A 27,288-nucleotide genomic window follows, 5' to 3' on the forward strand; every position below is an offset into this window, starting at 1 on the left:
CGAGGCATCTAGTGACGGAAGACTACTGCCCCTTGCAACCCCAATTATCAGTGGATGACTAACATTTTAACTCAAAAGTATTTTGATCTGCGATGTGTACTTAAGCTGTTTCTCATTGCACTATTATTAAAATGTGTATTTTCCCCTATGCATTGCTTTTAGAATATTTTAGAAGTTTTAAATTGTAATTATTTTTAGAATGCGTTGACTGTTTTACAATGTTCTGCTTTGTTTTCGTTTTTAAATTGTGTGTCTGTTTGCTGCCCCTGTCTCCTCAGATGGAATCGAGGGGTATAAATTCAACAAATTAATTATAATGATTAAGGTTTTGATGAATGCATGCTGCACACAACTGTATTTTTATTTCTACCCTAGGCCGTATGGTTTCTGCATCAATAAATTAGCTTGTTGTCACAAAGGTACACATTTTTACTTCTCTCTCAGGATATCATGAGAATATTGACTAATATTCAATAGTAAATATTCAATAAAATGAAAAATAAATAAAACATTATTAGAAAGAGGTTACTTGGGGCTGGCATTTATATCACAATATTAGCAATGGCAATTAGCCAGTTGAGATCCCCTGCATTCTGCAGAACAGTGGAGGAAATGCACACGAAATAATGATTCTGCAATTCTAACTACCATGAGATACTGCAATTGCAACTTAATGTTGAGTCTCAATTTTATTTTTAAAATAAGGAAATAAAACTAGTTTTATTCACAGTTCTTTTAAAAACAACAGCACTTGAGCTATTTGCAACCGTTCAAATATGGAAGTTCTACTCTTATGAAATTCTACTCTTTGTAAACCAGAACCACTCCCACGGTCTTTCTACTGTAGGAGATAATGGAAGAATGAATTTTAAAGCAGCATTCAATGAAAACCTTTCAAACGTTTTGGATTTCTATGACCCACTCCTGTGAAATTCGGGCCAGTGAACTCAAATTCCACAAGGAATGAGGGAATGGGCTTGCCTCAGTACTCTGCAGGTTATGTTTCCGGTTTCTGTGTCTGGTAGGGCTTAGCCTCATAGCAAAGAGGTACAGTTAAAACACCATTCAGTGCCAAGGGGAATATAGATGGTGTGATTAATAGGGATGGGTGAATATGTCAGTTTCAGATGTCTCATTTATCCAACGCTAAATTCAGTTCAGCACATTTCCACATCAGTTTGCAATGAAAATAATAATAAAATGTTCTCTTGAAAATTCACCAGCATTTTAGTTCATATTTGTCTCAATATATGTATTTTTGCAAGCAATTCCCTCTAATATTTTTTGTATGTTGTTTCCACTAACACACACATTTATGCACAAATTATTCGCTCTGAGAATTGCACTGCAAAATTTCAAAAATTGCAGATTTCGAAGTATAGATGCATTTTAGTCCAAATAAAGTTTCAGGGAGCGGTAGGCAGTTCACATTAAAAAGTGAAGTGAAACAAGTTTCTCCCTCATCCCTAGTGGTTAATTCTATATATTCCATCTTCAAAACTATTTCTCTTTCTAAAAGTTCTAAGGGAAGTTCCTGGTTCAGAGGTCAAAAGAGTGAAGCACCCAGAGTAGTCAGGAAGAGCTAGGAATGTCCTAGCAGTCAATATTATTCACTTCCCTTAAGTTGTGGAATCTTTTGATCAAGAACACTCAGTTCTTTGAAGTAACATATTAATGACCTGTGCATTGTTCCCCAATTAAGAACAGAAGTCACTATGTCCTAGCAAGGAGGGTGTTTTGGTGCTATTACATACAGGGCCAGATTTAGGTTTGATGAGGCCCTAAGCTACTGAAGGTAATAGGACCCTTTATACATCCAGCTGTCCTTTGCCAACAACAAATTGTCACTTTTTTTTTATTGAATATATGCTATATGGTAATTTATGGACCTAATGGGTTCATAAACAACACAAAACACTGCTGCTGTATGTAGGTGTTATTTTATTTGTTTTTATCTTATATTTTGGAAATATACATCCAGGGTTTTTTTCCCTTTAAATTTTTTTGGGGGCCCCAAGAGATTGGGGCCCTAAGCTATAGCTTGTTTAGCATATACATAAATCCGGCACTGATTACATACATTACACACAAGGGTGCAGTGGGCAATTGTTCTGTGACCCCACAAAGCTATACCCCCAACATATTGGTTCAGCCATTTTATACAAAGAAGTCATTGTGATCCCTTCTGAGTTATTCAGTGGAACATAGCCAACAGATGAACACCATGGAGCAATGTGTGAAGAGATCTGGCTTTTCAATAAAACATTTTTTTAAAAAGCTCAGGATTGTGAGAAAGCCATATCAAAAACTACGCTGATTGCCTGGAAGCCTGTTCTGTCAGGGAGGCTGCTCAGCAACAGAATGGATGGTACACCAGCAGCGGTCACAATCTACCTCTTGGGCTGGATATCAGATTCAGGCCCTCAGAGAATGGAGTGGTCTCCTGGCAATGGAATCTTTACAGACCACAGAAAGCCTGCCCCAACCCTCCAGCCTATGTTGATACTCCATCAAGCACACAGGTGAGCACAGCGGTTTAGGTCTACCCCAACCAGCACACCCACCCAGGTCTCGGTAACACATTCCAGGTTGGCTCCTCTCATTCATTATCAAGTTGTGGGTAATCACAATCTTATTATAAAGCAACCTGATTTTAAGTAACAACACAACAAATGGAGGTCTAGAAAAAGTGATGACCACCAAACATATATAGCCTCTTCTTCTCACATACATTTATTCTATTGTTATTCTATGTGCTTAAGCACACTATGTATAGTTCCAAGACTATGCAGTGGACACTGCAGTTCTGTTAACATCAATATCTTCCATGAGTGCAACAGAACTTCCTATTCTGTCCCCTCCAGTTCCACCCCCCCCCAAAAAAAACCCCACTGTCAAAATCATTGAAGGAGGAGAGGAAACGGAAGTCCTGTTGCACAAGTGCAACTCTGCTCACACCATGTTGGCTGCAACCCTGTGTTTTGCCCTGGATTTCATGTCTCCTCTCTGTGGCCTTGATTACATAGCAGCAAAACTAATTCTGCAGTCAAGTATACACAATAAGGGAATACAGCCTGTCCTCAGGAGTGCACCTCTGATAATAAATGTTTTCTAACACCTCTTTATCACATTCACACTTGGGGGGAAAAATCTGTATGCCTAAGATACAAAGTGGACACCTTTAGAAGAAAACAAAGGAAAGGGGGGGTGGGGAACCCTGGTATACTGTACATGATCATGAAACTTCTATGAATGGAACAAACTAATACACTTAGCCGTAGATCTGTTGCATTCTTTTCCACGATGCTGTGCAAATTTTATATTAATTGGATGGAAGTATTTCCCGAGAAGGCATATAAGCCTATATGGAGCATGACCTTTTCATTATGCATGCCGGTTGCCATAGGACAATTCTGGGGTCCTTTGCTCAAATACAGAGCCCACAAGCGTCCTCTTTTCATGCATCCAACTCAAATAACTGAAGGGGAAACAGATGCACCAAAAGGGGAAATCCCTTGTATGCAGGGTCAGCAGGTAACAGAGTCGGGAATAAACTGCCCACCCTTTTGAGTCTACTTTGATGTCACGTCCATGATTCTCTGGTGTCTTGTTTACAGAATGGTCCCTTGGAAAAGTAGGTATTTCAGCATTAAGTATGGGGGGAAATGAGGCCCAGGAAAGCTACAACATATGAGGGTACCAAAGTATACCTGATTCTGAACAGCTGACAAAGGTGAAATGAAACAAGATCACAGAACTGGACACAGCAGAAAGAAAATCTTTAAAGGCTTTCAAAACACTGGGGGAAGGTGCACTACACAGTATATTAAAACACAGATAAAATGTTTTCCATCATTGTTTTATTGATATGCATTGTGTACATTACATAGATTTTTCTGCTTAAGCAGTCTATCATTTTTCCTAGATAAATTACTGGAAGCTAGGAAGGGTCTAACAAAAAGAACACACAAAAAATATTAGGAGTAATGCTAACTGCTGTCCAAATGATGAAAGCAGACAAATGGCATCCTCTGACAACTCCAACAGAAAATGGTTTAATAAAATTTGGTCTTTTGCCACAATGATAAAAATTGACGGAAATGGTCTAGTCAAGGGAAGTTAGACAAAGAAATTAACACTTTGAGAATCTATTGTCTCCTACATAAGTGAAACATCAACCAGAATTATTTAAAGCCTTTTCACTGCAGTTATACTCAACCACTTATAGAAATCTAAACAATTTTTAATATAAATCCTTAGAAATTAGTATATTTCCTATTTCTTATTACATTTAAAGTGTATTTTAGAAAGTAATATGGTAATAAAAGACACAAGCATGTGATCTCCCCAGAACATGTGGCATGGCTCACTTGCTTTCCTTGAATTCTAGTGGCACCTCAGGCATGTGGATTGATATAATGTGGATAACATGAGCTAATGTCTTGCAACAGGCAAGGATTAGCTGAGTGGCTAGGGTAGCTCCATGGACAGTTTTCTTCTTTAAAGAATCAAGCTGCCTGCTTAAACACTCTCCATCCCTTCCTCCCTTCCCAGTTGTATCATTAATGAATAATAATAATAATAATAATAATATTACTACTATTAGTAATAATTATTACTTATTATTACTATTAGTAATAATAGTACTATTAGTAATAATAGCAGTAATTACCAGGGCAGCAGTTCTACAGCAGTTCAGCTTCTCCTGCTGCATTTCCTCACCCTACCCTTTAAACCCTGTAGTGCTGTCTCATTGTGAATCCTGCAGCTTTTGCTGCTGTAAAGTTCCCCGCAAATTTCCCAGCGCAAAACAAAGTACATTTGGAACTTGTATATAAGCGGCCATCATAACCAAATATATGACTCATCCTCAGAAAAGCACCACTCAACCACTTCTGTTGCACTTTCTGTGTTTGGGATTCTTACAAAACCAGAAAAACCCATTGCTGGCCTCGTGCAATGCCAGTATGCGAGGCCAAGAAAATAGTGGGGTGTAGCAAGCCACAAGGCATCACACTGGTGCACACACAGGAAGCTTGTGTTTTCATCCAAGGTCTGTCACTGAGCTGCGGCAGAACTTCAGGCAATCCCCTTAATTTCCTTTATTCTAATTTTAGTTCAAATATTTTGGTGATGTTCCAATATAAAAAAACAGCTAATATTGCACTTACTGAAAACAACTCCCGCCAAATGATGTATTCTTTTCCCCCCAGTGTTCATCAAATAAGCCTGAATTTTAATAACTTATCTATGGAAAGGATCAGTTTAAATCAAGGGCTTATCTATCATTTAACTGACATGCCAGGTACTCCCCTTGGTGTTATACTGTCAGTATTCTGTTCTTACAGAATGGAATGGGTAGCCTTCCCTGTCCCTCAGCATCTGCTACCTGAGGCAGTGCCTCACTTTGCTTAATGGTAGGGCTAGCGCACGGCTCTGCTATTTGAGAAAAGAATGGTATTTCCCAAGTCACAGTAGATTGTGGCTTCAAATGCTGAGTATCTCAGAAAGATAATCACATTCTTGAGGAGAAGACATCAAAATATTGTGCAACAGCCATGCTTTTGTGGCTCACGAAACTCATTGCCTGGCAGGCACTAAACTGTATGAAGAGGACACAACTTGAACTTCACAATCTTACAGTAATAATAATATATATAAAAATAAAAAATTGTCCAGTAGCACCTAGAGACCAACTAAGTTTGTTCTTGGTATAAGCTTCCGTGTGCATGCACACTTCTTCCATCATTTCCCCTTCAGCTGTCCCTTCAAATTACACTATTATAATGATGTACATAAACACACATTTTCAACCCTCTGCTATTTTTCAGGCAGACTTTTATTTTATTTTATTTTATTTTCTATCTGAAATATTTATCCAGTTAAATATTTATTCAGTTTTGCTTTTTCAAGCCAATCATGTGTGTATTGGTTTTTTTGGGGGGCGGGTGTTGGGAGAGTTGCTTTGACTGTCACAAAAGCTAACCAATCAGAATACACACAACCAACTTCTACTGGAAGTAGGAAGCACCTGCTGCTCCCCAGAATGAACCTTTTAGCAAGGTTGTATATTTGACTGAAAAGAGATGAATGTGAATCATGTTGTATGCATCTGTATGTACCCTTTTTACACATGAGAGGGGTCAATCGGTTTTCAGTCTCACTCCTGCTATTTATGTTAGCAGCTTACCCTTATTCATATGGAGGAGAATCTGGGGACAATTTATTTCTAATGTGAATTAGTCTTTCAGGCAATGAAGGTCACACATTACAAAACTAATTGAAGCATGAGCCATATTAAGCCTTGTGTGTCAAAACTGAATCCTGATTGTGTGAGCAAGCTCTTCGGTAGTTTATCTGAGGTAAAGACTGGTGTATCAGATAGCGATTAACAAAGACCACTACAATAATCACACACGGCATTGATAACACGTTTCCTGTGGAACCTCAGCCATCATGTTCACGAACAATTAAATGTCTCTAAGGGAAAGCCTGTCCTGTGACAAATTCTTGAGTTTCTGGTGCCTCTGCTGCAGCTCCTTGAAGCGAGGCTTAGCATGACTTACTCCAAAATGCCATGTTCCTGTCTAAGTCAGCAGTTCATAGGCTTTTTGCCAAAAACATACTCTATACAGCAGTAGCTGCTAAGCAACTCTGGAAAACTCAGCTAATGCCATTAAAGCAATGAACAAAAGCTGGGGAAGGCTGCACCAAAGCCCACACAGCACTAGTGATGTACGTTCCATGCAATGCATACAACTGAAGGAGATCTTCATGCCAAACTGCTCATATACTTGCAAAGGGTTCCATGTTGGAATCACTGCAACAGCGTTTGCTGCAACCCTAGCACTGCTCCAGCCAGTGGATGAAAACAGTTTTGCGTCTCTCTGTTGTGTGTCACACATTAAAGGCAACTAAGTTAAGCTTTTTTGGCAAAATTGTAAAAAGAAATTGACATTTTTGAGCTATTTTTAAGGGAAATCAGCAAAAACAACACTGGGTTGCCATGCATCCGGATTTTCCAGGACATTTTTTTTTTGTGTGTCAATTTCCTCCTGGACACTGCTTATGACTGCAGTATTCCAGGTTTGTCCAGGAAATTCTGGACGTACGGCAGCCTTACATAACAGCATTCCCAGGGCCTTTCTAGATTATTAGTGTGTGTGCACAACTGTCATTCATTTGCTGTCTCTACCTAGACTTCTTCTGTCAAGGTGAAATCTGTAATATATCCCAGAATTCCAAAGCACTTTATAAGCTAGGCCACAACCATACCAGGCCAGATGTCTGAAGAGACTTCCTGGTTATTCTAAACCTTAACAACTACCCCTCCTTTCAGAAGTGAGCCCTAAACTGCATAGGATCCTGCAGTCCTGAAATTTTAATAAAGGATGACGGCCACCAGAGAACAGCAGCAGTAATAACTATGACAGAAGATAGACTTCCTGCAATATGGTTCTTCCCTAGTTTAAAAAAAATACAATGGTGAGAAAAACCAGTGTGTGTGTGTGTGTGTGTGTTTAACCAAGCTCTTTTTGTCCGTTGCATAAATCTTAGGTAAGGAATTGAAAACCAAGTCCAAATTTCAAGCACGTCACCATGTGCAATGCTGCTATAGAATGAAAACAAAGGCACATGGAAGGGGGGGAAAGAAACTAGATTCACACCCTCCTGCAGCTTCCTGCAGATAAGAAGAATCCCTGGACTTTAGCCACCCAATGTCACTTGGAAAGCATCACTAATACATACTATGGAAATTATATCTATGTGCTCACAAGGAATGAATATAAAATTCTCTTTAGTACCTCTTAAATAAGTTATATAGTGAAACCACAGCATCTGTTTCATAGATCACAAAGAAGGGATATTATGATACCACAGAGTAACCAAAGTAGCAAAATGTTGCAGCATGGAATGATCCTCTTTAGTGTTCCAGCAAACCATGGCTCTTTCCAGGATATGCCATTCCATATGCTCCCCTCTGTTTTCTGGCCTCTCTCTCTCTCTCTCTCTCTCACACACACACACACCAGTCAGCTAGCATTCCATGTCCATCCAAGCATGCTCTGTCCTCATTGGGTTGTTTTAAAACTTGAGAAGAGCAAGGAAGGTCCCTCTTGGTGATTTTTTTTTGTTCTTTTACAAATCTTGAGGCTCCTCCCAAACTGTTGATACTGTATGTGAATGGTGCCATTTTGAATTTCTGACCGTATCCACACTCAGCTCCAAACTCTAGAAATAGAGGGAATGATTACTTTAATGTAAATACGGTACATCCCTATGACCATTGCTGGAAAATGATGGCCTCATCCACAATCTGAGGCCATGGTGGAGAACAGTCTAGGCACACTGCAATCCCAAGAAACACAAAGTAATATGGGGAAGGTGGTAGTGAGAATCTCCCTGGCATGACACACACTTTTAACTTACTGTAGTCAGAAAGAAAGGCATATTTTCAGACACTCACAAGATGCACTTACAAACACTGAATAAATGACTGTAGTTCAGATATGGTTCAAAGATAATGCTAATCCGTGATTTGGCTTTGTTTGAGGGAGCCAGACTTGGACCCTTCAACTCAATTGTTTCTTCATCCCCCATCACTTCTTTGTGCTTGGCCTGCAAACCAGGATCCCATCCCAGTTTATAATCCCTTGTGGCAAAACAAGGGCAAACCATTGCTTGCCAGTTCAGCCAAGTATGGTTTGCCTCAAACCCAGAAAGAAGGGAGGGAATCGCCAGGCACAAAGGGATAAGAAAGTGCATGAGCCAATGCCAACCTTTGGTCCCTCCATGTGAAATGAGGGGTGGGGAACCTCTTGTTCTACAGATGTTTCTGGATTCGAACTCCCATCATCCCTGACCATTGGCCATACTGGCTGGGGATGATGGGAGCTGGAATCCAACAACATCCAGAGGAGCACAGGTTCCCCAGCCTATTAGCATATGTGTCTACATGTGTAGAGGCAACATATTTATGTGTGTGTTTGTGTATGAGCATGTGCATGTGCACACATACTTTTTGTTATTTCCTTTTTTAATGAAGTAATAGAAAGTAGCAGAACAGCACAGAGGATAAGGATACACAGAGAAGAATAGAGGGGTAGGCACCGTAAACTTTCCCCTGTAGTTTAAATGAACCTGGACATCTGCTGAAAACTTTAATTTCGAAGAAATTGCCTTCGACTGGGGTTGAAAATATACTACTAGGTTTCCTATGCACTTGAGCTGCAAAGTAACTGCAAGTTTTTATGTTATGGTATCAAATCAGGCTCTGCCAACTACGTATCACTGAATGACTCAACATTTACAGTCATCGCTCCTTTTCCCTTGTAGTAGTTTGGAATTTCTCCTTTGATACCAACAGGGAATAAATGGTTGCCTCAGTCACGTGTTTCCTGGCTAATTAATCACCTAGTGCACATGGTGTGCTTTTTCCTAGCTCCTGCCGACAAGAACGAGTGGTGCACCAACTCAGTAAGATGCATTGGCACAGCTGTTTGGAGAGCTTATTATGGGTTCAGGATCTAGCTATCTTTAAAGTGGCACTGGCAGTCTGAGACAAGGGCTCCTTTACCCGTAGTCACACATGTCACTAAATGGATCTTTGAGCCTCTCTTGCCTGATTTTGTGTGCATGTGAGAATGCTGTTCATGCCAGAATTTTTAAAAAGTGGAAGAGAGGCACTTTTAAATGGCATAGACAGGCTTTTTATTATTATGTTTTTATTGTAATTTTACTGGTGTTAGCCACCCTGAGCCCGGCTCTGGCCAGGGAGGGTGGGGTATAAATAAAATTTATTATTATTATTATTACCAATGTAGGTTTTCTGTTCTCGCTAAAGATGCCAAAAATTCAAAAAGCATGTGTGAAAGTGGACTGAGAGACCGTTCATAACATCACTATCTGCCTCAAGCCTTTATGCAAGGAATGTGACATTTGGGGGGCAATCTCACTCTGTGGCTTTTTCTGGCCATTTTGGTAGGACAGTTGGGTCATCTTTTATTTTGAAATCAAATGCAGTTTCTCCTACTGCTGTAGCAAGATGATAGCAAACACCTTTCCTCTTCTAGCCAATGCTTAAAAAGATAAAGGTGCCCCGTTAAGAGTTGCCAAATCCAGGCCCTGTCTATAAAAGACCCCAGGTATGTACATTCAGTCACCTAAAACCCCCCATCTCACTTTTAAGATGAGGCAGAGGCTGCAGAGCCTTCCACTTACTTAAAAACTAGTCCATGCTGTGGATTCTAACTCAAGAGACGAAACTCAGCTTGAGTTTACATCCAAGGAATAAGAGCTCTGAAGGAAGGACCGCTCTCATTATTTGCCAGATCTGCTTGTCTGATACAGAGTCACCTGTATATCTAGCATCTGTAAACAGAAAGCAAGGGGCGCAAGAAAAAGCAGGCAAAGACCTGTCAACGCAGCCCCACTCAAACCCCCATGCTGGAGATGGAGGGCAGCCATGCATGAAGGCAAACAAATATGATAGAGGAAATTAACAGCACAGAGGGGGAGGGAATATCCACACATTGGCCATCTGTTCAGTTTTCTACCATGTGCGTTAAGAAAAAAAAAAAGTCACCAGGTCTCAGAGCACTTGCCCTCAAAGTGTTCAGAAAGTCACTACAAAACTATTCAGGAAAAGAAGCAGTTTTCAGAATTCTGAAGTTTTCATGACACAAAGAAATGTGCTGAGAGTACCATATCCCATTCTATATAATACCTATATGCTAAACACACTTTTGCTGGTTATCAGATTTGCTGTATTTTATTTGGCTGAACTAAATTTTGAACTAAGCTTTCTTCCACTTTTTAAACTGGGCCTTCTCCACTGCCAGTGAAGAGCAGCCCTGTGACTATAAATTAAGCAGGTGAAGCCTATCCTGCGCATAGAAGCCAACTCCTAGGGGCCTAGGTCCTTTCAGCCCCCCTAAAATATTTGAGGGGGCTGGACCCTCCAAAGTTGATGGCCATTGCCATTCAAGTGGTGGGTGTGAACCGCGTCTTGTGATCAGTTATGCGGGGCTTACATGTCCGTCCCCCAATATTTTTTTCGATTTGGCACCCCTGCTCCTGAGATTTTATTTCTCTGGGTTGGGCCACAGCTGGAAGCACTGGAGAAGAGGCAGTAAAGGAAAGTTGGCAACCCTACTCTGGAGGAAGCCACAGGCCTTGATCTCCTCTTGCCTCGGACCAAGGCCTGCAAGGTGAGACACGCGAAGGCACCTCTTCCCAGCACGGAAACAGCCTGGCTACAAAACAGCGCCGCGGGCGGACTGGGTGGCTGCTCGCAGGACGCGCCCGGTATCCCTTTGCGCCACCGTCTCCTGACAGCGCACGTGGGAGCCTCCCGGGACATGGAAATTAACAACAATGAGCGCTCATTAAACTAATGAGAAGCCTTGCAGCGCTTGTCATCGGGAACTTCCGTCTCGCGCCAAGAACGAGGCAAGCCCGGCTCTCGGAGATCGCGCGCCGACGGAGCGCAGCAACCAGCGCAGCCCGACTCCGCCCCCGCGCCGGACTTTGCAAACTCCGCCGCTGCCCCGCTCGGAGCAGCCGGCACTTTCCCGGCTTTCGGCCGCGGCAGTTACGTAAGAGGCCCCCGGCGGCTCCCCTCTAAGCTCCTGGCGGCGCTGCTGCTGAGAAGGCAAGAGAGAGGAGGGCAGAAGCGAGCAGCCCTTCGCCAACCCCTCTCCGCCTTGGAGCGGGTGGAGTTGAGCGGCTCTCCTCCCTCCCTCCCCCCCCCCCCAATTGTTTTGCTGCTTGACTTCTCCGGTTCCGCCATCGGCTCTCCCCTCCCCCGCGCTCCTCCCCCCCCCCACACACACATTGACAGTTCCCGGCAATGGGTCATCGGCGTCGTCCCCCCTCCCGTCGGGGTGGCGAGAGTCGACTCGGGACCCAAGCACACTGTGATGGCTCCAAAGCCGGCTTGATCTCTTGCAAAGGAGTAGGCGGGGGGAGAGACGGCGGAGAGAGCTGCTTGCCCTCCACGGTCCACCCGCACCTGCCTCCCCTTCTCAGCGACCCAAGTTACGCATACAAACTTCTGGATCCCACGACGCGTCTCTTCCCCCCCCTCCCCCGCACTTTCCTTCCGGCTAAACACATACTCGCGACCCCCGCTTCGACACCTTCTCCCTCTTCCACCTGCTCCGCTTTAAGGAGACCTCGCGCGCCTCGTCGGTGAAACGGAGCGCTGGGTCCTTTAGGGTTATCCCGCCTCGCTCCCACCAACCACCTCCGCCGGGGGATTTCTGTTTATTTTTTATTTTATCCCCCACCGCCCAACGCGCACACAGCGGGTGTTGCTGCCGCCACCTCGGCGGGCAGTTCACACGCCCGCCCGCCCGCCCCAGACGGCGCCTCTGGAGATTGTAGCTTTTTTGCCTGGAAGTGGCACGCGCGTCCCGAGTCTGCCCGCTCTCGGCGTACTTACCCTCCCGTGAAGGTCAGAGTCGGCTGCGCAGCCACTGGAGGGGAGGGGGAGAAAAACACGCCACTTCCCCAACCACTTGGCCAACTCGGCTCAACTTGGGTGCCCTCTGCTTGTCCCGCCGCTCTCCTCTGGCTTTTCTCTTGGCACCAGGTAGTTCCAGCTGTTGCAATCCTCTCCTGCGCGCTGCCAGGGGTGCTTTCACCCCCCCAGGACCCCTTACGGACAGCTCTCCCTCCCCCTCATTTACTGTCACCTTCTCGCTCTTCAACTTCCTAGATGTACCCAAGAGAGGGCAGCACTCAACCATGGCTGGCCACGCCCCCTTTTGCGTAGCCTGCCGGGAAATGTAGTTCCCGAGAGGTCCTCTCCCAAGCGGAATCGCGCTGGTTCTCAAAACAATTCCTGGGAGCGCCCACGCAGGGTCGGCGGTAGGCAGGCGGCCGCGGTTTCGCGTGTTCTTTACGCGTTCGTTTCTCTCAATTATCCACCCTGTCGTGAATGAGATGCTGTTAAATGAATGTTACACGACTTGAAAACGGCAGCTTAAGAAACACTGTAACTGAAATGAGATAACTTTATAAAAACTAATGCTTTAAAAGATAATATGTTGCCACTCCCAAGCAATTTGGAGATGATTGTCAACACAAAAGCTCCCCAAAGCACAGACTACTCTGCTGATCAGAACAGATGCTCCCTAATTTTAAATATGAGATCTGATTGAAGAGAGAAAGGACAAGGTGCCCTAGAGTTTTTATTTACTTGCTTATTTATTGCATTTATATCCCACATTTTCCTCTTAGGAGTGCAATGTGACATACATGGTCCTCATTTGAAACACACAACAACCCTATGAGGTAGTTACAGATAGGTAGCCGTGTTGGTCTGCCATAGTCAAAACAAAAAAATTTGAGGTAGGTTACGCTGAGACTCAGTGAGCTTCATGGCTGAGTGAGGATTTGAACCCTGGTTTTTCAGGTCCTAGTCCAACACTCTAATCACTATACACCCATAGGGTAGTGGAAAACTTTTCTTTCTCCAAGAAATATCTGCTTATAAACTTGAGGATGAAATACATGAGTTCAGAATGAGTTGATATAAATTGCACAGGAAAAGGTGAGAATGCAAACTGTTCACATAATATATTTTTATAATATTTTCTCTCGAGAAGTTCTTTTAAGAGTTGGGAAGAGATCAAATGTGCCAGTCCTATGAGCATTTACAAGTACACTCTATCTAAAATCATGGCCACAGAATGGCAGTTGTTTAGATCAAGGGTGGGGGGCTTGATTTGGTTACAGGCCAGATCCTTAACTCTTTTATAGCCCCCAATTTGACAGCTGGGCATAGCTACTCACCTGTCAAATCACCCAACATCATGATGATGCCGGATCATCAGCTGACCAGCTGGGCCTCACAGCACAGCACAGGTCTCTTGGCATGGCATTTGTACCACTAGAGGAGGTACTGGGAGCAACTAAGAGGGGCAGATTGTTGTGATTTTGCCTTGTTCGTGGGAACCAAAAAAGACAGGAAGATAATTTCCTTAAGACGAGTATCATGAATGAGTAACTACAGCATCAACATTCCAAAATTGTTACTGGGCCGTTGATTATAAGAAGTGGTGCTTCTAATTACAATGATGCACAGTGAATGACAATGTATAACCATTAGGACTGAATTATATAATCTTTCAGTTAGAGTAATCTATTTAAAGCATTTAAACTGCTTCAAAAGTGCCATGTATTAATTGGATGGCAAGTTATTTTAAAACTATATATATATATATGTGGACACACACACACTCTGTAGGTTAAAGACACCATAGAAGATGCATTCTGTCTTCTCCATCACACTATATGGAGCATATATTCACATCATCTAAAAACAAGGGAAGTATCCGCCCCCCCCCCCCCCCCGGGAAACACACACCTTCAGAACTACCATTTTTATTTATATGTGAGATTTAGTCAACTCAAATTCATTCACAGATTGATTTAGCACTCATAACAATGGTAGACAGCTGTATACAGTGGTACCTCAGGTTACATACACTTCAGGTTACAGACTCCGCTAACCCAGAAATAATACCTCGGGTTGAGAACTTTGCTTCAGGATGAGAACAGAAATTGTGCGGCAGCAGCGGGAGGCCCCATTAGCTAAAGTGGTGCTTCAGGTTAAGAACAGTTTCAGGTTAAGAACGGACCTCCGGAACTAATTAAGTACGTAACCAGAGGTACCACTGTATAGTCCAGCCACAGCATCTCAGTAAAAAGACAGAATTATCATTGTGTCCCTATAAGCAAGGATCTCAGATCAGCTAGCAATTCAATGCTAGCAATTAGGTGGATGTATGAAAGCATATCTCATCCCTGTGGTTAATTCCTGTGTTATGGAGCATATCCTCTCCTCTCTAACAGCCCATTTCAACAAATTCTCCTGTCATGAGTTACATATGTGTTGCAATAAAGTTGTGGACATCATTCACATGTATGGATGAAGGAAAGGACTAATGAACAGGAGTGGCAACCTCTATAGGCCTGTGATAAACTTCAAAAGCATCAGAGGTACATGAATGCCTACCCGTGCCAGTAACTGAGACACCTGGAGAAGCTTTGAAACCCTAAAGTGTGACTCAGTGTTGTTTAAATCCGTAGCTCGCCTCTCATGTGAAGGATGGAGACATTCCAGAGATTTGTGGGAGACGTCACAGTTATATTGCCAACCAGCTAATAGTAGGAAATAATAATACACCAAAAGTTGGAAGAAAAGAGGTGGTGTGTGCCTAATGGGGAATCAGTTGCTTAAATAATAGCAGTTGTTGTTATCTGTGCTTAATCTGAATCAGGGTTCAATCCTGGAGCCTATTTTGACCTCTAGGATTCAATGGTGGCCTGGCTCTCAGAGGTAGTCTGGCTCTCAAAATGTGAATGATACCTTCCTGCTCACCACCTAGTAGTAACACTAGCCAGTTGCTTCCCTCATCCCCATAATAACATAAGAAGTGTGCTATTTACTGAGCTGAATCCTAGAACAATAGGATCCAGAATGCAGCAGTCTGATTGGTCCGCAGGAGCCACCCAATCCAGCTCCAGGTGGAAGTGAATCAGTGACCTGATTGGCCTGCAGTGTGATGGCCTGGGGCTCAGGCTCGGACTCGGAACCAGAGGAGACTCAGTATGCATTGGATCCTTTGCCTCAGGCATCATCTGAACCAAGTCTGGGGCCTGATCCTGAAGAGTCCCAGTCTGTACAGGTTCCCCTGCAACAAACACCAGCTGGGCCGAGTCAGGGGCCTGAGCCTGCCCTGGTTCCAAATGTGGGGATTACCTCATTGCCTTCAGCTGGGCCATCACTTACAGCTGCTCCACTACCGGTCGAGCTGCAGAGACTCAGGTCTGAGAGAAGGAGAGACCTGAGTACTCGCAGGAGGAGTGCTCGCCTTCCAGCGAAACAGGTAGGTGAGTCGCCGGGGGATCAGGACCAGCCGCTACCCCAACAAAGATAAAAGGCTGTCGGACCCCACCCCAGGTTACAGGAACAACATTGCTGTAAGCTAGATCCTGCCTGAGATCCTGCACCTGTCCTTGCCTGGTTTCCTGCCTCGTGTTCTGCCTTGGCCCTGTCGGACTGACTCCCAGAGGAACCTTCAGATTCTGGACCGGTCCTGGACCGTGTTTCACGGGTTACCCCCGGGCCCAGCACATGCAGGAGCAGCCAATCAGGCCCCTGGATGAAGTGAATCCGCAACCTGATTGGCCTACAAGAGCAGCCCAGAATTAGCCAGTCACGCGGGGCCCATTGTGTAAATAATGTATATATAGCTAGACGTTTTGGGGAAAGATTCATTCATTGCTACTATGAGCTGAATAAAGAGCATGAAATTCATACTCGGCTCCGAGTATATTTCAAAGTGTCTGCTGGATCAGGCCAATGGTCCATTAAGTCCAGCATCCTGTTCTCACAGTAGCCCATCACACACCACCACCACTGAGACAGCTGTCACAAGAACCTAAATTAGCTGGTTTTGTGGGATACATTTTTAAAAAATAAATGTGTATCAGGTTAGCCTATGGTTCCCAAAGAAACAGGCAGGAAATATTAACAACTGGTTGTTGCAGTATCTACTACACCATATTCAAAATATATGCCAAAAAGGGGGTGTGAGATGTAAGAGCTTATTGACACTTAACATTTGGACCTGCGCTTTCTAGACACGGGTCCGCACTTTAAAGCTCAGTGGCTAAGTGCTCTCATTTTTTTGCCCTGGAGCTTTGCCCACAAAAACCCGCTCTTTAAAGCTACAGCATTTTAGGTTAGGGAAAAGGCATGCAAGATGTGACATGATAAAAGTTTATAAAATTATATGTGGTATGAAGAAAGTGGTTAGAGAAAAGTTTAGCTCACTCTCTTGTAACACTAGAACTCAGGGACATAAAATGAAGCTGAATGTTGGATGATTCAGGACAGACAGAATAAAATACTTCTTCATGCAGTGTATTGTTAAACTATGGAACTCCCTCCCACATGAGGCAGTGATGGCCACAAACATGGATGGCTTTAAAAGAGGATTAGACAAATTCATGGAGGATGGGACTAACAATGACTACTAGGCAGGATGGCTCTGCTTTGCTGCTGAATATCCCTTAAAGGGAGAATCGCGTCATTCTCAGGTCCTGTTTGCATCTTCCCATGGGTGTCTGGTTGGGCACTGTGAGAAGAATACACTGGCTTAGATGAGCCACTGCCCTTATGTTCTGGTCAACTAGATCAAGGCCCACTAGGTGGCAATATTGCAATGCACCCTCACGTATCTTTCTGTATGGGCTGAGTGAGTCTGCAAGTTACCAATCCAATCCAACAAGGGGGATCTGCTAAGCTAAATACATTTCTGCACACATATTACTTGCTAGAGACCGAGAACCCAAGCAATGGGTTGCTGTTCATTCCTTTTTAAAGGGTGCAAATTCAGACGTGCATATGAATGGAGATCCCCATCTAATGTAGGAATGGGGAAGTGTGTGCATTGAAAGCAATGTGCTGCAGGGTATTGATTCTCACATGTGTATTTACACCTACAGTTCCCAATCCAGCAATTGCTGTGTGTGTTGAACTTTTTATCTGAAGAGGGGAAACTGAAATTCTATACCTACTTGGGAAGGAGTCCTGTGAATGGAACTTATTTCAGAGTAAAACATGGGAAGAATCAGGCTATAATCATAAGCTTAGTAGGAAATAATCACCATTGGGCTCATTAGGAAATATGTGTAGGTAGCATAATTACTACTTAGAAAAACCAGTTATTAAAACATGGCCAGCGCTGGGAGGAAATAGATATTGCTTGAAGCAGGGAACTCACATGTGAGCTATCTGTTAAATAGCTTGCAACGATTCATGTTGCTGAAACATAGGGTTCAGCAATGCTGCTCTGGTGGGAAAATGCCCTAGGTAGTAATATCATTGTGAATTGATAAATTGTAATGTCTCACTAGCATGGTGGCATTACACCTGAGCCTGTTTATTTATGAGGCAGTGCCAGGGGGCTTTGCCAATGGGTCCCTGGCCTTCTGCCACTTCCCCTCCCACTCTTGGTTAGAAATCTGCATTATGTTCTCTTGCTTCAGAAACACGTGTGAACTGCACAGAAGTAAGGCAGGGTAGAGTGTACAAGGATTGCACACTATTTCAAATCCCCAGAGAGGTTTTGTGCATGAATGAGGAACAGTTTGGCTCAGGGAAAGAAGTCAATATAACAGGTCAGGTGTGTTTGTGTGTGTGTACGTTCATGCTTGGGTCCTGTGTATGGGTAATCTGAATGCATACTGGTCGGTAAGAATCTCCTGCTGTGTACCTGACTTCTTTTTGGGAAGCACTGTGGTCTTGTCTCTCAAGAGCATCTATTTACCTATGGAGGTGGTGTGGGTGGATGGCTCTGTCTTTGGTGGGGTGGACTGGATGGCCTTGAGCAGTCCCCTGTGTCATTTATCTGTGGAGCCAAGAGCAATGCTGCCATAACAAGAGCAAAATTGGCATTGCTCCTTTCCAAAACATTAACAGTGAGCTGAGGCTGCCAGCGTCATTTAAAGGAGCTACCGTTATTTAGCCTAAGATTTATTTCAGGTATACAGATTCCAGCTAAGAGCACTCTTCTTTAATGTCCTCTGTAAATAGCAGAACAGTAGCTGAGCAGACTTGAGCACAAATATCTCAGGTTTGACCATTTATTATCCAATCTGCCACAAACATCATTATAACAGCAGCCAGTGATTCAAGAAAGAAAAAAACCCAGGGCCACAGAGTGCAGATAGTTCAAGGAGAATGGTCCAAGACAAGCTTAAAGGGAAAGAAAGAAATTGTAACGGAGATAAGGGCAAGCATTTAAACTACCCCTTTTATCTCAGTAAGAATCTTAAAAGAAAGGCATTGTAATAGATACAACTCAGGTGTAATAGCAAAGAAGCTTAGGCAGCAGCTGCAAAGCCAATCCTGTTGTTGCCCATGTCATAGACGGAATAGTACTTCCTGAGGAAGACATCTCCCAGGATCCAGAGAGGCTGTCCGTTTTGGGAAGGCAGATAGGTGGGCTCAATCCCAACTGTGCAGTAGCCATTGTTCTGTAAAACAATAAATAGAAAGGGGAAAGTGAGTAGGATCCATAAAGATGCTAGCCCAGTTATTATAAAGACAGATGGCACTCAAGAGAAAGCCCTATCTTTCTTCTCCTGTCCCGAACCTTAAGTTCTAATTCTTTCTATTGGTTCTTATGCTAAAAGAAAACAAATGAGTTAATGATGTCCAGATCTCTAAAACTTACATTGAGGATGTAGGCACTGGGGGGCAGAGGGAAGGAAACCCCATTGATGTTGAAGGAGATGGTGGGCAAATTCTGAACATTGCTGCAAGCAACCGCATACTGTGAAGGAAGAATGCAATGACTGGTTAATCTCCTATAGGAGGACAGCTAGGACTGCATGGAACTGAGATGTAGTCATTCCGTAGGCATCAATTACTTCTATAATGGCAGGATTCTTGGTGACTTTGAGGCCATCCACACAAACTGTGCATATGCCAGCTATATAGCTATATCCCACATCACCCTGCATCCTGTGTTACCCTTCCAGCTCTTCAAAATATGTAATTTCACCTACCTCTCCGTACTGATTTTGCTGAGCACCCACAGCCTGCGCAAAACTCGCTATGTACTGCTGAGGAACGGTGAGGAGGGATGTCCCAGTGTCCACAATAGCTTGGCAACCTTGGCTGCACCATCCAGTAGCTCTTCCCCCAATAGAAAACCTAAGAACAGGGAACACATTGAAAATCCCACCATACCTCTCATGTGCAGCTTCTGATCAGTAAACAGTCTTGCCTATATCCTCTGCAAAAAAATGTATGAAGTCCTTGCTGGCCACTAAATTTCTTCAAAAAGATTTATTACTGTGAAGCTCATGCCTCCCTTTCACTGCCTTCTGTTCTGATGTGGGAGGACCAGGAGGTGCCATGTGCTTCTCTATGCACCAAGGATTGATTCCTTGCTGATACTGATACAAACCTCATGCTGACTCTTAACAAGCCAGTCTTACCTGCAGTCTTCCTAGTTTGTCATTTGTGTATCATAGCTTTCCTATAGATTAGTACTCAGTCAGTGCATAACTATACCATAACATGGTGTGGATTGTCCTGAAATCTAATATGATGGAAGTTGCATGTACCCCTGCTCACTTCACTTATCAACCTCACCTACATTCACCCAACCACCACCAACCACCTTTGCCAAAGCCATCCACTGCTTCCCTTTCCACTTCATGGTGCCAACCAGCCACCTTTTCCCTTCCTATGCTGCTCATTTTGCCACTCTTCATGAGGATCAGCCATGGCAGTAGCAGATTCCAAGGCCAACCTGAAGCAGGATGCTGGGCAGTAACAGTGTCAGCTGGTCTAGGGATCTGGATGCTGGCAGGCAGAGAAGACAGAACAGCTGAGGGGCTGCCCTGGCCTGTTTAGGCTGTCCCTCCATGGCTTGCCTGGGCTGCCCATCCACTGCCTCTCATGATTCTGCAGTTCACAGCACCACCTGCAGCTGAGGGAATTGGAGCGTGATGATAACACTTAGGTTTTTATAATATGGTAAGATATTTTAAATCCTTGCGAGCTGCCCTCTTGATATAGAAGGGGAGGATATAAGTTATAAATATAAATTCCCACCCAGTGCTATATGCTGTTCACCTCCTTGGTCCTATTAATCCTCCAGCCAACATCTCCATGAGATAAAGAAGCCATGAAGAATGGGCTCAGGCTTAGTTCCTAGCCTAAGTTTAAACAATAAGCTCGTGGCATGCAAAACATCTAGGCTTGCAGTCCAATTTTACACATTCAAGAAATAATCTTCCCTAGGGACATCAATGTACTTTAGATTGTAGCCATGTGTAGCCAGTTCATGCAGAACCCAGAGAGGAAATGCTGAATACACAGATGACATAATAATACATAGCTGTAGACTCATGAGCAAAGCCACATCTGACTTCAATTTTAATCCACTGCAGTTAGAATATTATTAGGCATAAAGTGACAGTGCAATCCTTTACTTTGGTGAAATCTCTATGATGCTTTGAGAAACAATGTATAAGTTTCAGTTTATATCTGCATTCCTTCTAGAAGAGTCTGGCTCAAGTCCAAGAAGGTGTCGCCATGAGTTCAAAAGCACAGCACTATACAGATATTTATGGGAATTCTCCAATGCTCTTGAATTATTTTTTTCACAATTTCAACTCACTCTTGAATTCCAATCTGCCAATAAAGTTCTTGGGTGACTGGAGCCCAATAGATCTCTCCAGAATACAGTCGAGTGTCTACACCTCCAAAGACAACCTCACCGCCATACTGAGAGCTTGGTTGGCTACAAACAAAAAGAAAGGATTAGGCATTCATAATTTGTTCTGGAATGTTTAAAGCAAAGAACATTGTGTAAAGGGGTGGCCCTCATTTGGGTTGTATAAATGCAAAATTCCCTTCAAGGAAAATTAAGGATCTGAGTTATATATGCAGTGAGAGTACAGTACTGTACATATTAATTTCTTGTGCATTGTTGGGTTTTTTAAATGGCTGACTATATACAACATTTTATGCAAAATTACACCCCAAAATACATATATGTGTGAGAGTCAAGTCCCATGCAATATGTTGTTTCTGCCCTATAATTTTATAAGTATTAATATATATGTATTTTTCTACAGCCATGTACATTGTTGTACATATGATTTTTTTGCTGGTTACTTTAAGAAACCTGGAGTGATCAATGCATAATATTAACATGTATAGGAACACATACAATAATGTGTATAAACATGCATATAACATCTGAGAAGTGTTTGCATTTATAGCAGAAGCACACAGGGAGTGAGAAGGAAGTTAGAAAAATTATGTGTGGAGAAGCTTAATACTGAGATTTTCAGAAAATTCCATCTCTTCATGATTAACTGAAATCTCATCTATTTCTGTGGCAGTAAAGCATGATTAATTTATTCTAGATCCACCCCATTTATATTTATGCTATGATGTATGAAAAGCAAAGGAGTGTGGGATATTAAAGCTAAAGGGAAAATGGCTTCTCTTTCTTACGAGCTCAGATAGAAGCTGAAGATTGGCTGTGAAAGCAAGTTTTGCTGCAACATCCCCTCTAAGGCTGTTGTAGCACCCCCAACTGCAAGAGAAGGATACGCCATCCCCAGGATGCCATCAAACTGGGCATAAACGAAGTTGGAGCCAGGTTCATTTTCACTCAGGCCGAATTCTTGCTTAGTGACAACAATGTTCTGGAGCTAAAGGAGACAAAGAGAAAGTGTCACCGTAAAATTAATAGATAGGATAGGAATGAAAAGAATTATAAATTGTCAAAAGAAGGTGTCCACCATCTTAGTGCCCTGCTTTTGAGCTTCTAGAACAGAGGTAGCCAACATGGTGCCCTTCAGATATTGTTGGACCACAATTCCCATCATCCCTGAATCATCCCTTAGCTTATGATTGTCAGGAGTGCATGCAGGAGCCAGGCCCTGTGACCAGTAGGGCTTCGCAGGACTGGGGCCTTCCTAAGTTTGTTCTGGAGAGGCAAGGCATGGCCGCACAGGTGAGGCCACTTGGTAACTTGCTGCACCTGGTGGCAAGAGCCGGGAAGGGATATAAGGTCAGCATTTCCCTTCGGCTCTTTGCCACAGCAACACGTTCCCTGCCTTGCTGCGTTTGGCTTCTTGCTTCCTGATCCTCGGACCCTAGACTTTGTGACTCCTTGCTCCTCAACCCTCAGACCCTGGACTTCGTTCCTGCTCCCACCCCGCCATCTTGCCCCCGGTCCCGACGTCCTCAGCCGGGACTTCAATCACCCGTAGACCGGACCGTGACAATGACAATGATGGCTAAGAGGGATGGTTCTCCACCCCTGCATTAGCAGATTCACTCGATGGTGATTCATTGGCAGCATTAGACTAGTTCACCCTCCCCCCAAAAGACCAAGTGACACTTACTCTCATGGTGTCAAAGCCAAAAAATCCATCAAGGTTACCGCTACCATACTGCAGGGAGAAGGTCTGTCCATTGGTGGAGTAGGTGGAGGACTGGCTGGGATTGAATCTTGAATGACCGGCTGTGGGGAGAAATATAATAAAAGGCTGAAAGCTTCCTTAGGATATACCCTAAATGTTGCACAGCATCAGCAGAAGTAGTACAGTTAGAAAAGCTTTTGCTTGGCATCATGGATAACAGAAATTCAGTTTCTTGGCAGCGAGGCTCTGTTGAAGCTCTGTCTGTATTCCATCACATCACAGCTGGCTTAGCTGTAGCTATGAATAAAGCTGGATGCAGATGGCACTGTGGTCTAAACCGGCTTGCCGATCAGAAGGTTGGCGGTTGTTCGGTCCTTGCTCCTGCCAACCTAGCAGTTCGAAAGCACATCAAAGTGCAAGTAGATAAATAGGTACCACTCCGGTGGGAAGGTACACGGTGTTTCTGTGTGCTGCTCTGGTTTGCCAGAAGCAGCTTAGTCATGCTGGCCACATGACCTGGAAGCTGTCTGCGGACAAACGCCAGCTCCTCAGCCTATAGAGCGAGATAAGCACCACAACTCTAGAGCCATCCGTGACTGGACCTAATGGTCAGGGGTACCTTTACCTTTTATGAATAAAGCTAGCTTTTGAACAGTTGGGGATTGGTGACTTACTGCACGCCTGGCTGTTGCAGTAGACAGAAGGCACCCACAAGTTTGAAGAGCCAGTGTCAAACAGCACCAGGAAATTCTGAGGTGGTGTTCCAATGCTGATTTCTCCATAGTAAGAAGCCTGGGGATAAAATATTTCACAATGTGAATTCCATAAGAATTCTGGCATGAACTTAGCTCTGTGATTTGCATGGAATGAGTGATTCTGTGAATTTTAAAAGCTCCCAACCTGATCGATTTCCCAGGGCTTAGGATTTCTCAAAAGACACACACACATTGGCATTACACATTGGGATGTTGTGATCACTCAAATAGGGGGGTTTGAATGCCCTCATACAGGACTGAGGCAAGAAAGGCACTGCTCATAGCCTACTACATGCAGGGTGAATGGAGTCTCAGATAGCCTCACCACCACCTCAGCCATTTCCCCCTTCTCTAAAGGATTGAGCTTTTGACCATGGATGGAAGAAGATAATCAGCAACGGCAGCAACCAGTGGTTTCTCCATCATGCAGTGGGGATTCTTCCCAGCAGAAATTGTGCAAATAGCATCTTTTCTATGCTTAGGTAGTTCTCCAGCCTTATATCATTGTGGAATCTCATGCTGCTGGGTCTCCACAGGGCCCACTGTCAACTCTTCTGCTGCTGCCTTCTTCCCCTGGTCCAAAGGTAAGTTACACACACTGGGGTAGGGGGAGGCAGTGGTGCACATTTCGAGTGCTTATAAGTCTTTTGTGAGCACTCAGGCCCAGCACTCACAAAAAGGCTTGAACTGTTATGAGGGTTGAGCCTAGAAATACTCATGCATCCTTAAACAGAATGCTACATTCCATGTGGTTTCTCAGCCTAATAGCATTCTGCTGTAGTGAGGAAAAATATAGGCTTGTTAAAGAGAACATCAAAGATACAAAGACAAGTTAACTCAGAAAGGACGGGAGACTCACATCCATGTACGCCATTGGTTCATAAGCAACATTGTACTCATTGAAGATGTACTTTTTGGCCGGGTCAAGTTTGTGGTTCTTCAGGTAATCTTCCAGCACACCCTTCTCCTTCATCACCTCTCGGATAGACTTGCCCTTCTTCAGAAGGACACTATATGGAATTAAAAAGCAGAGCATAAATATATAATTAATAGAGTGAGACTTGCCATTCAATGACCCCACACAACTTGGATGACAAAGAACCATCACCATATTTGTTCCTGTTGCTGCACTGAGACTGCCCCTTGCCCACTTGTTGTTTTTCTATGGCAATTGATGGTAGGATGCACATTCAACAAACTGAAGAAATTAGGTTTACTGAATATGTGAGTATTATTGCATGAAACACCATTTATACATGGTCCTTACCATGTGGAGAAAAATATTCTCACATCTTCACTCATCCCCGTACACTCAGCTAATTCTCTGTGCTATATAATTTTACCTTACTCCTGACTTACACCATGAAAGTTCAAAAATTCTAATGCTACCTGATTAGCAAGTGAACAATTTTTGCATCTTATTGGTCTCTGTGCTGTTCTGTTTAATATATAGTATTAAACTGAGTAAGAACACTCACTTGACTAGTCCATCTGACAGCTGGAAGCAAGCCAGAACCAGGAGCACCCACTTCATGATGCTTGGTTTCTCCCACGACAACACCTGATGAGCTTAGTAGACCTCAGAAGAAAGTGGTCTGAAGTCTCACTTTTCAGCCCTTGCTTTTATACCACGGATGAGACCCCCCCAACCAAAAAAAGGAAAACACCTTATTGGCTTGCATTGCCATTCCTTGTAGCCAAGTACCCAACCACTATCAACACAATCAGGTATGCTAAGAAATGTTTTTTTATCCTTTCATTGACTTTCCATTAAAAGTAATAATTGTGTATATAAAGCAATTAAGATTAGATAAGAAACAATACATGTGCTGATACAGCAAGAGAAAAATTGGGGTTATCAAGAATGAGAAAGGAACAATCACTGTTCTTCACCCCATTTCACTTCATCTCAATCCCATTGTTTCTTCTAAAAATCAAGGGATTCAATGTTTGTGCATGTGGGGGTATATATGTATACTTGCATATAACAATGATAGATTAGATAGATGATAGATAGATAGATGATAGACAGATAGACAGACAGACAGACATATCCACTGCAATATTTAACAGTTCACCAAATGGGTTATGTCTGCCACAGATTTTTCATGATATTCCTGTTTCCTAGTAACAATTAAAATAATAAACATTTGAATGATTAATCAATGTAGGGATTTATCCAGCCTGACTTTTGAGATCAAGGATTCTAGGAAAAAAAATATTCACGATTCAGTTCCTCTTCTGGACTGGTAACTGATTAAAGGCCAGGAAATGTTGCATTCAAATAAATAAATAAACCTTCTCCACAAATGAAGGAAGTAAGAAGTAGGGTCCACCAAGGACTTACACTGAGGCTGATGCTATTTAATGTCCTCATAAATGATCTGGAGTCAAGGGTGAATTGTGGGGTAGCCAAGCTTGTGGATAAACCCAAGTATTCACAATGCTGACATTCTAAGCAAGCTATGGGGAGCTTCAGAAGGATATTCTAAAAATGACTCAATGCACAACAAATGAGATTCAGTGTAAAGTGGGACAACTCATCTATGTGAAAAAAATTACAGATATATAAGATGAGCAAGAGGGGACATGATAGAGGTGTATAAGATTTTGTGTGGTGTAGAGGAAGTAGACAGAGTGATGTTTGTTTCTTCCATATTCCTAATACTAGAACCCTAGGCCCCCCAATGAAGCTCAATGTTGGAAGATTCAGGACGGACCAAAGAAAGTACTTCACAAAGTGCTCCCATAAGAATTAGTGATTCCACCAACCAGGATGGCTTTAAAAGAGAATTAGGCAAATTCATAAAATATAAGGCTATCAAATGACTGTGCTCTACCTTTAATGTCAGAGGTGTTATAATAATAATAAATAATAATAAACCTTTATTGTCACTACACCATCTGTGAGCAGTGAAATTAAATGAGCCCCCCCCCCCCATTTACTCAGTTATGCTGCTGTCTATCAGTTGCTGGCCATTGCAAGTAGGGACAGCCCTGTGCACACAGGCCCTGCTTATAGGCTGCTCACTGGCTGTACTAGATGGGCCTTTGGTTTGACCCAGCATGGCTCTTTCCATGTTCTTTTAATTCTGTTGTCCTTTCTTCCCACTGATGGAACCACACAGTGCAGGAATCACTGCTAAAGACCTTCATGGACATTAGATTAACAGGCACCATTTATACCGCTCTATCGTATCAGCATGGAAAACTATCCTTATCAATCCCAAAGCCAACACAGGGTAAAGTGACATAAAATTTGTCCATCGGAGTGAGCAATGAAAGCTATCGGTCATCAGCTGAATAAACAGCTGAAAGGGCTCATTGTGGCTTTTCAAAGAAGTAAAGTGGACTCTTAAGGGCAAATGAAGAGAAAAACCCTCCAATTCAGTGGAGTTTTTACCAAGTAGTCAGTCCAAAGCATTGAGACTACACGTCTTTGGGCACAGGAATGAGGCAATGTTTCACTTGTGTATTTTCTGTTCAGTTTCCTTCAAGGTCATCCACTGGCTCCACAGTTGGGGAGGGAGTGAAAAAAAACAAAGATACTGAATGG

At 43.2% G+C, this 27,288-nt stretch overlaps 2 protein-coding genes across 2 annotated transcripts in view; both read right to left on the bottom strand.

Moving 5' to 3' along the window:
• TFEB (transcription factor EB) overlaps positions 1-12,732 on the bottom strand; it is a 68,113-nt gene extending 55,381 nt beyond the window's left edge. Inside the window, exon 1 of the mRNA XM_083618046.1 lies at positions 12,446-12,732. The gene's annotated coding sequence lies outside the window, so the exon portion shown is untranslated. The remainder of the gene's footprint in view (positions 1-12,445) is intronic.
• A 5,917-nt stretch (positions 12,733-18,649) lies between these two features.
• Positions 18,650-25,364, bottom strand: LOC310764349 (gastricsin-like). The gene is made up of 9 exons (XM_083618055.1): positions 25,211-25,364; positions 24,592-24,742; positions 23,652-23,769; positions 22,960-23,078; positions 22,061-22,260; positions 21,216-21,338; positions 19,591-19,738; positions 19,257-19,355; positions 18,650-19,056 (listed from the first exon to the last, which is right to left on the bottom strand). The coding sequence occupies exons 1-9, from the start codon at positions 25,264-25,266 to the stop codon at positions 18,904-18,906; spliced, it is 1,167 nt and encodes a 388-aa protein (XP_083474181.1). The 5' UTR covers positions 25,267-25,364; the 3' UTR covers positions 18,650-18,903.
• Positions 25,365-27,288: the final 1,924 nt, after the last annotated feature.

This window comes from Podarcis filfolensis (genome assembly GCF_964270895.1).
Source record: "Podarcis filfolensis genome assembly, chromosome: 6".
In the NCBI taxonomy this organism is placed as follows: Eukaryota; Metazoa; Chordata; class Lepidosauria; order Squamata; family Lacertidae; genus Podarcis; species Podarcis filfolensis.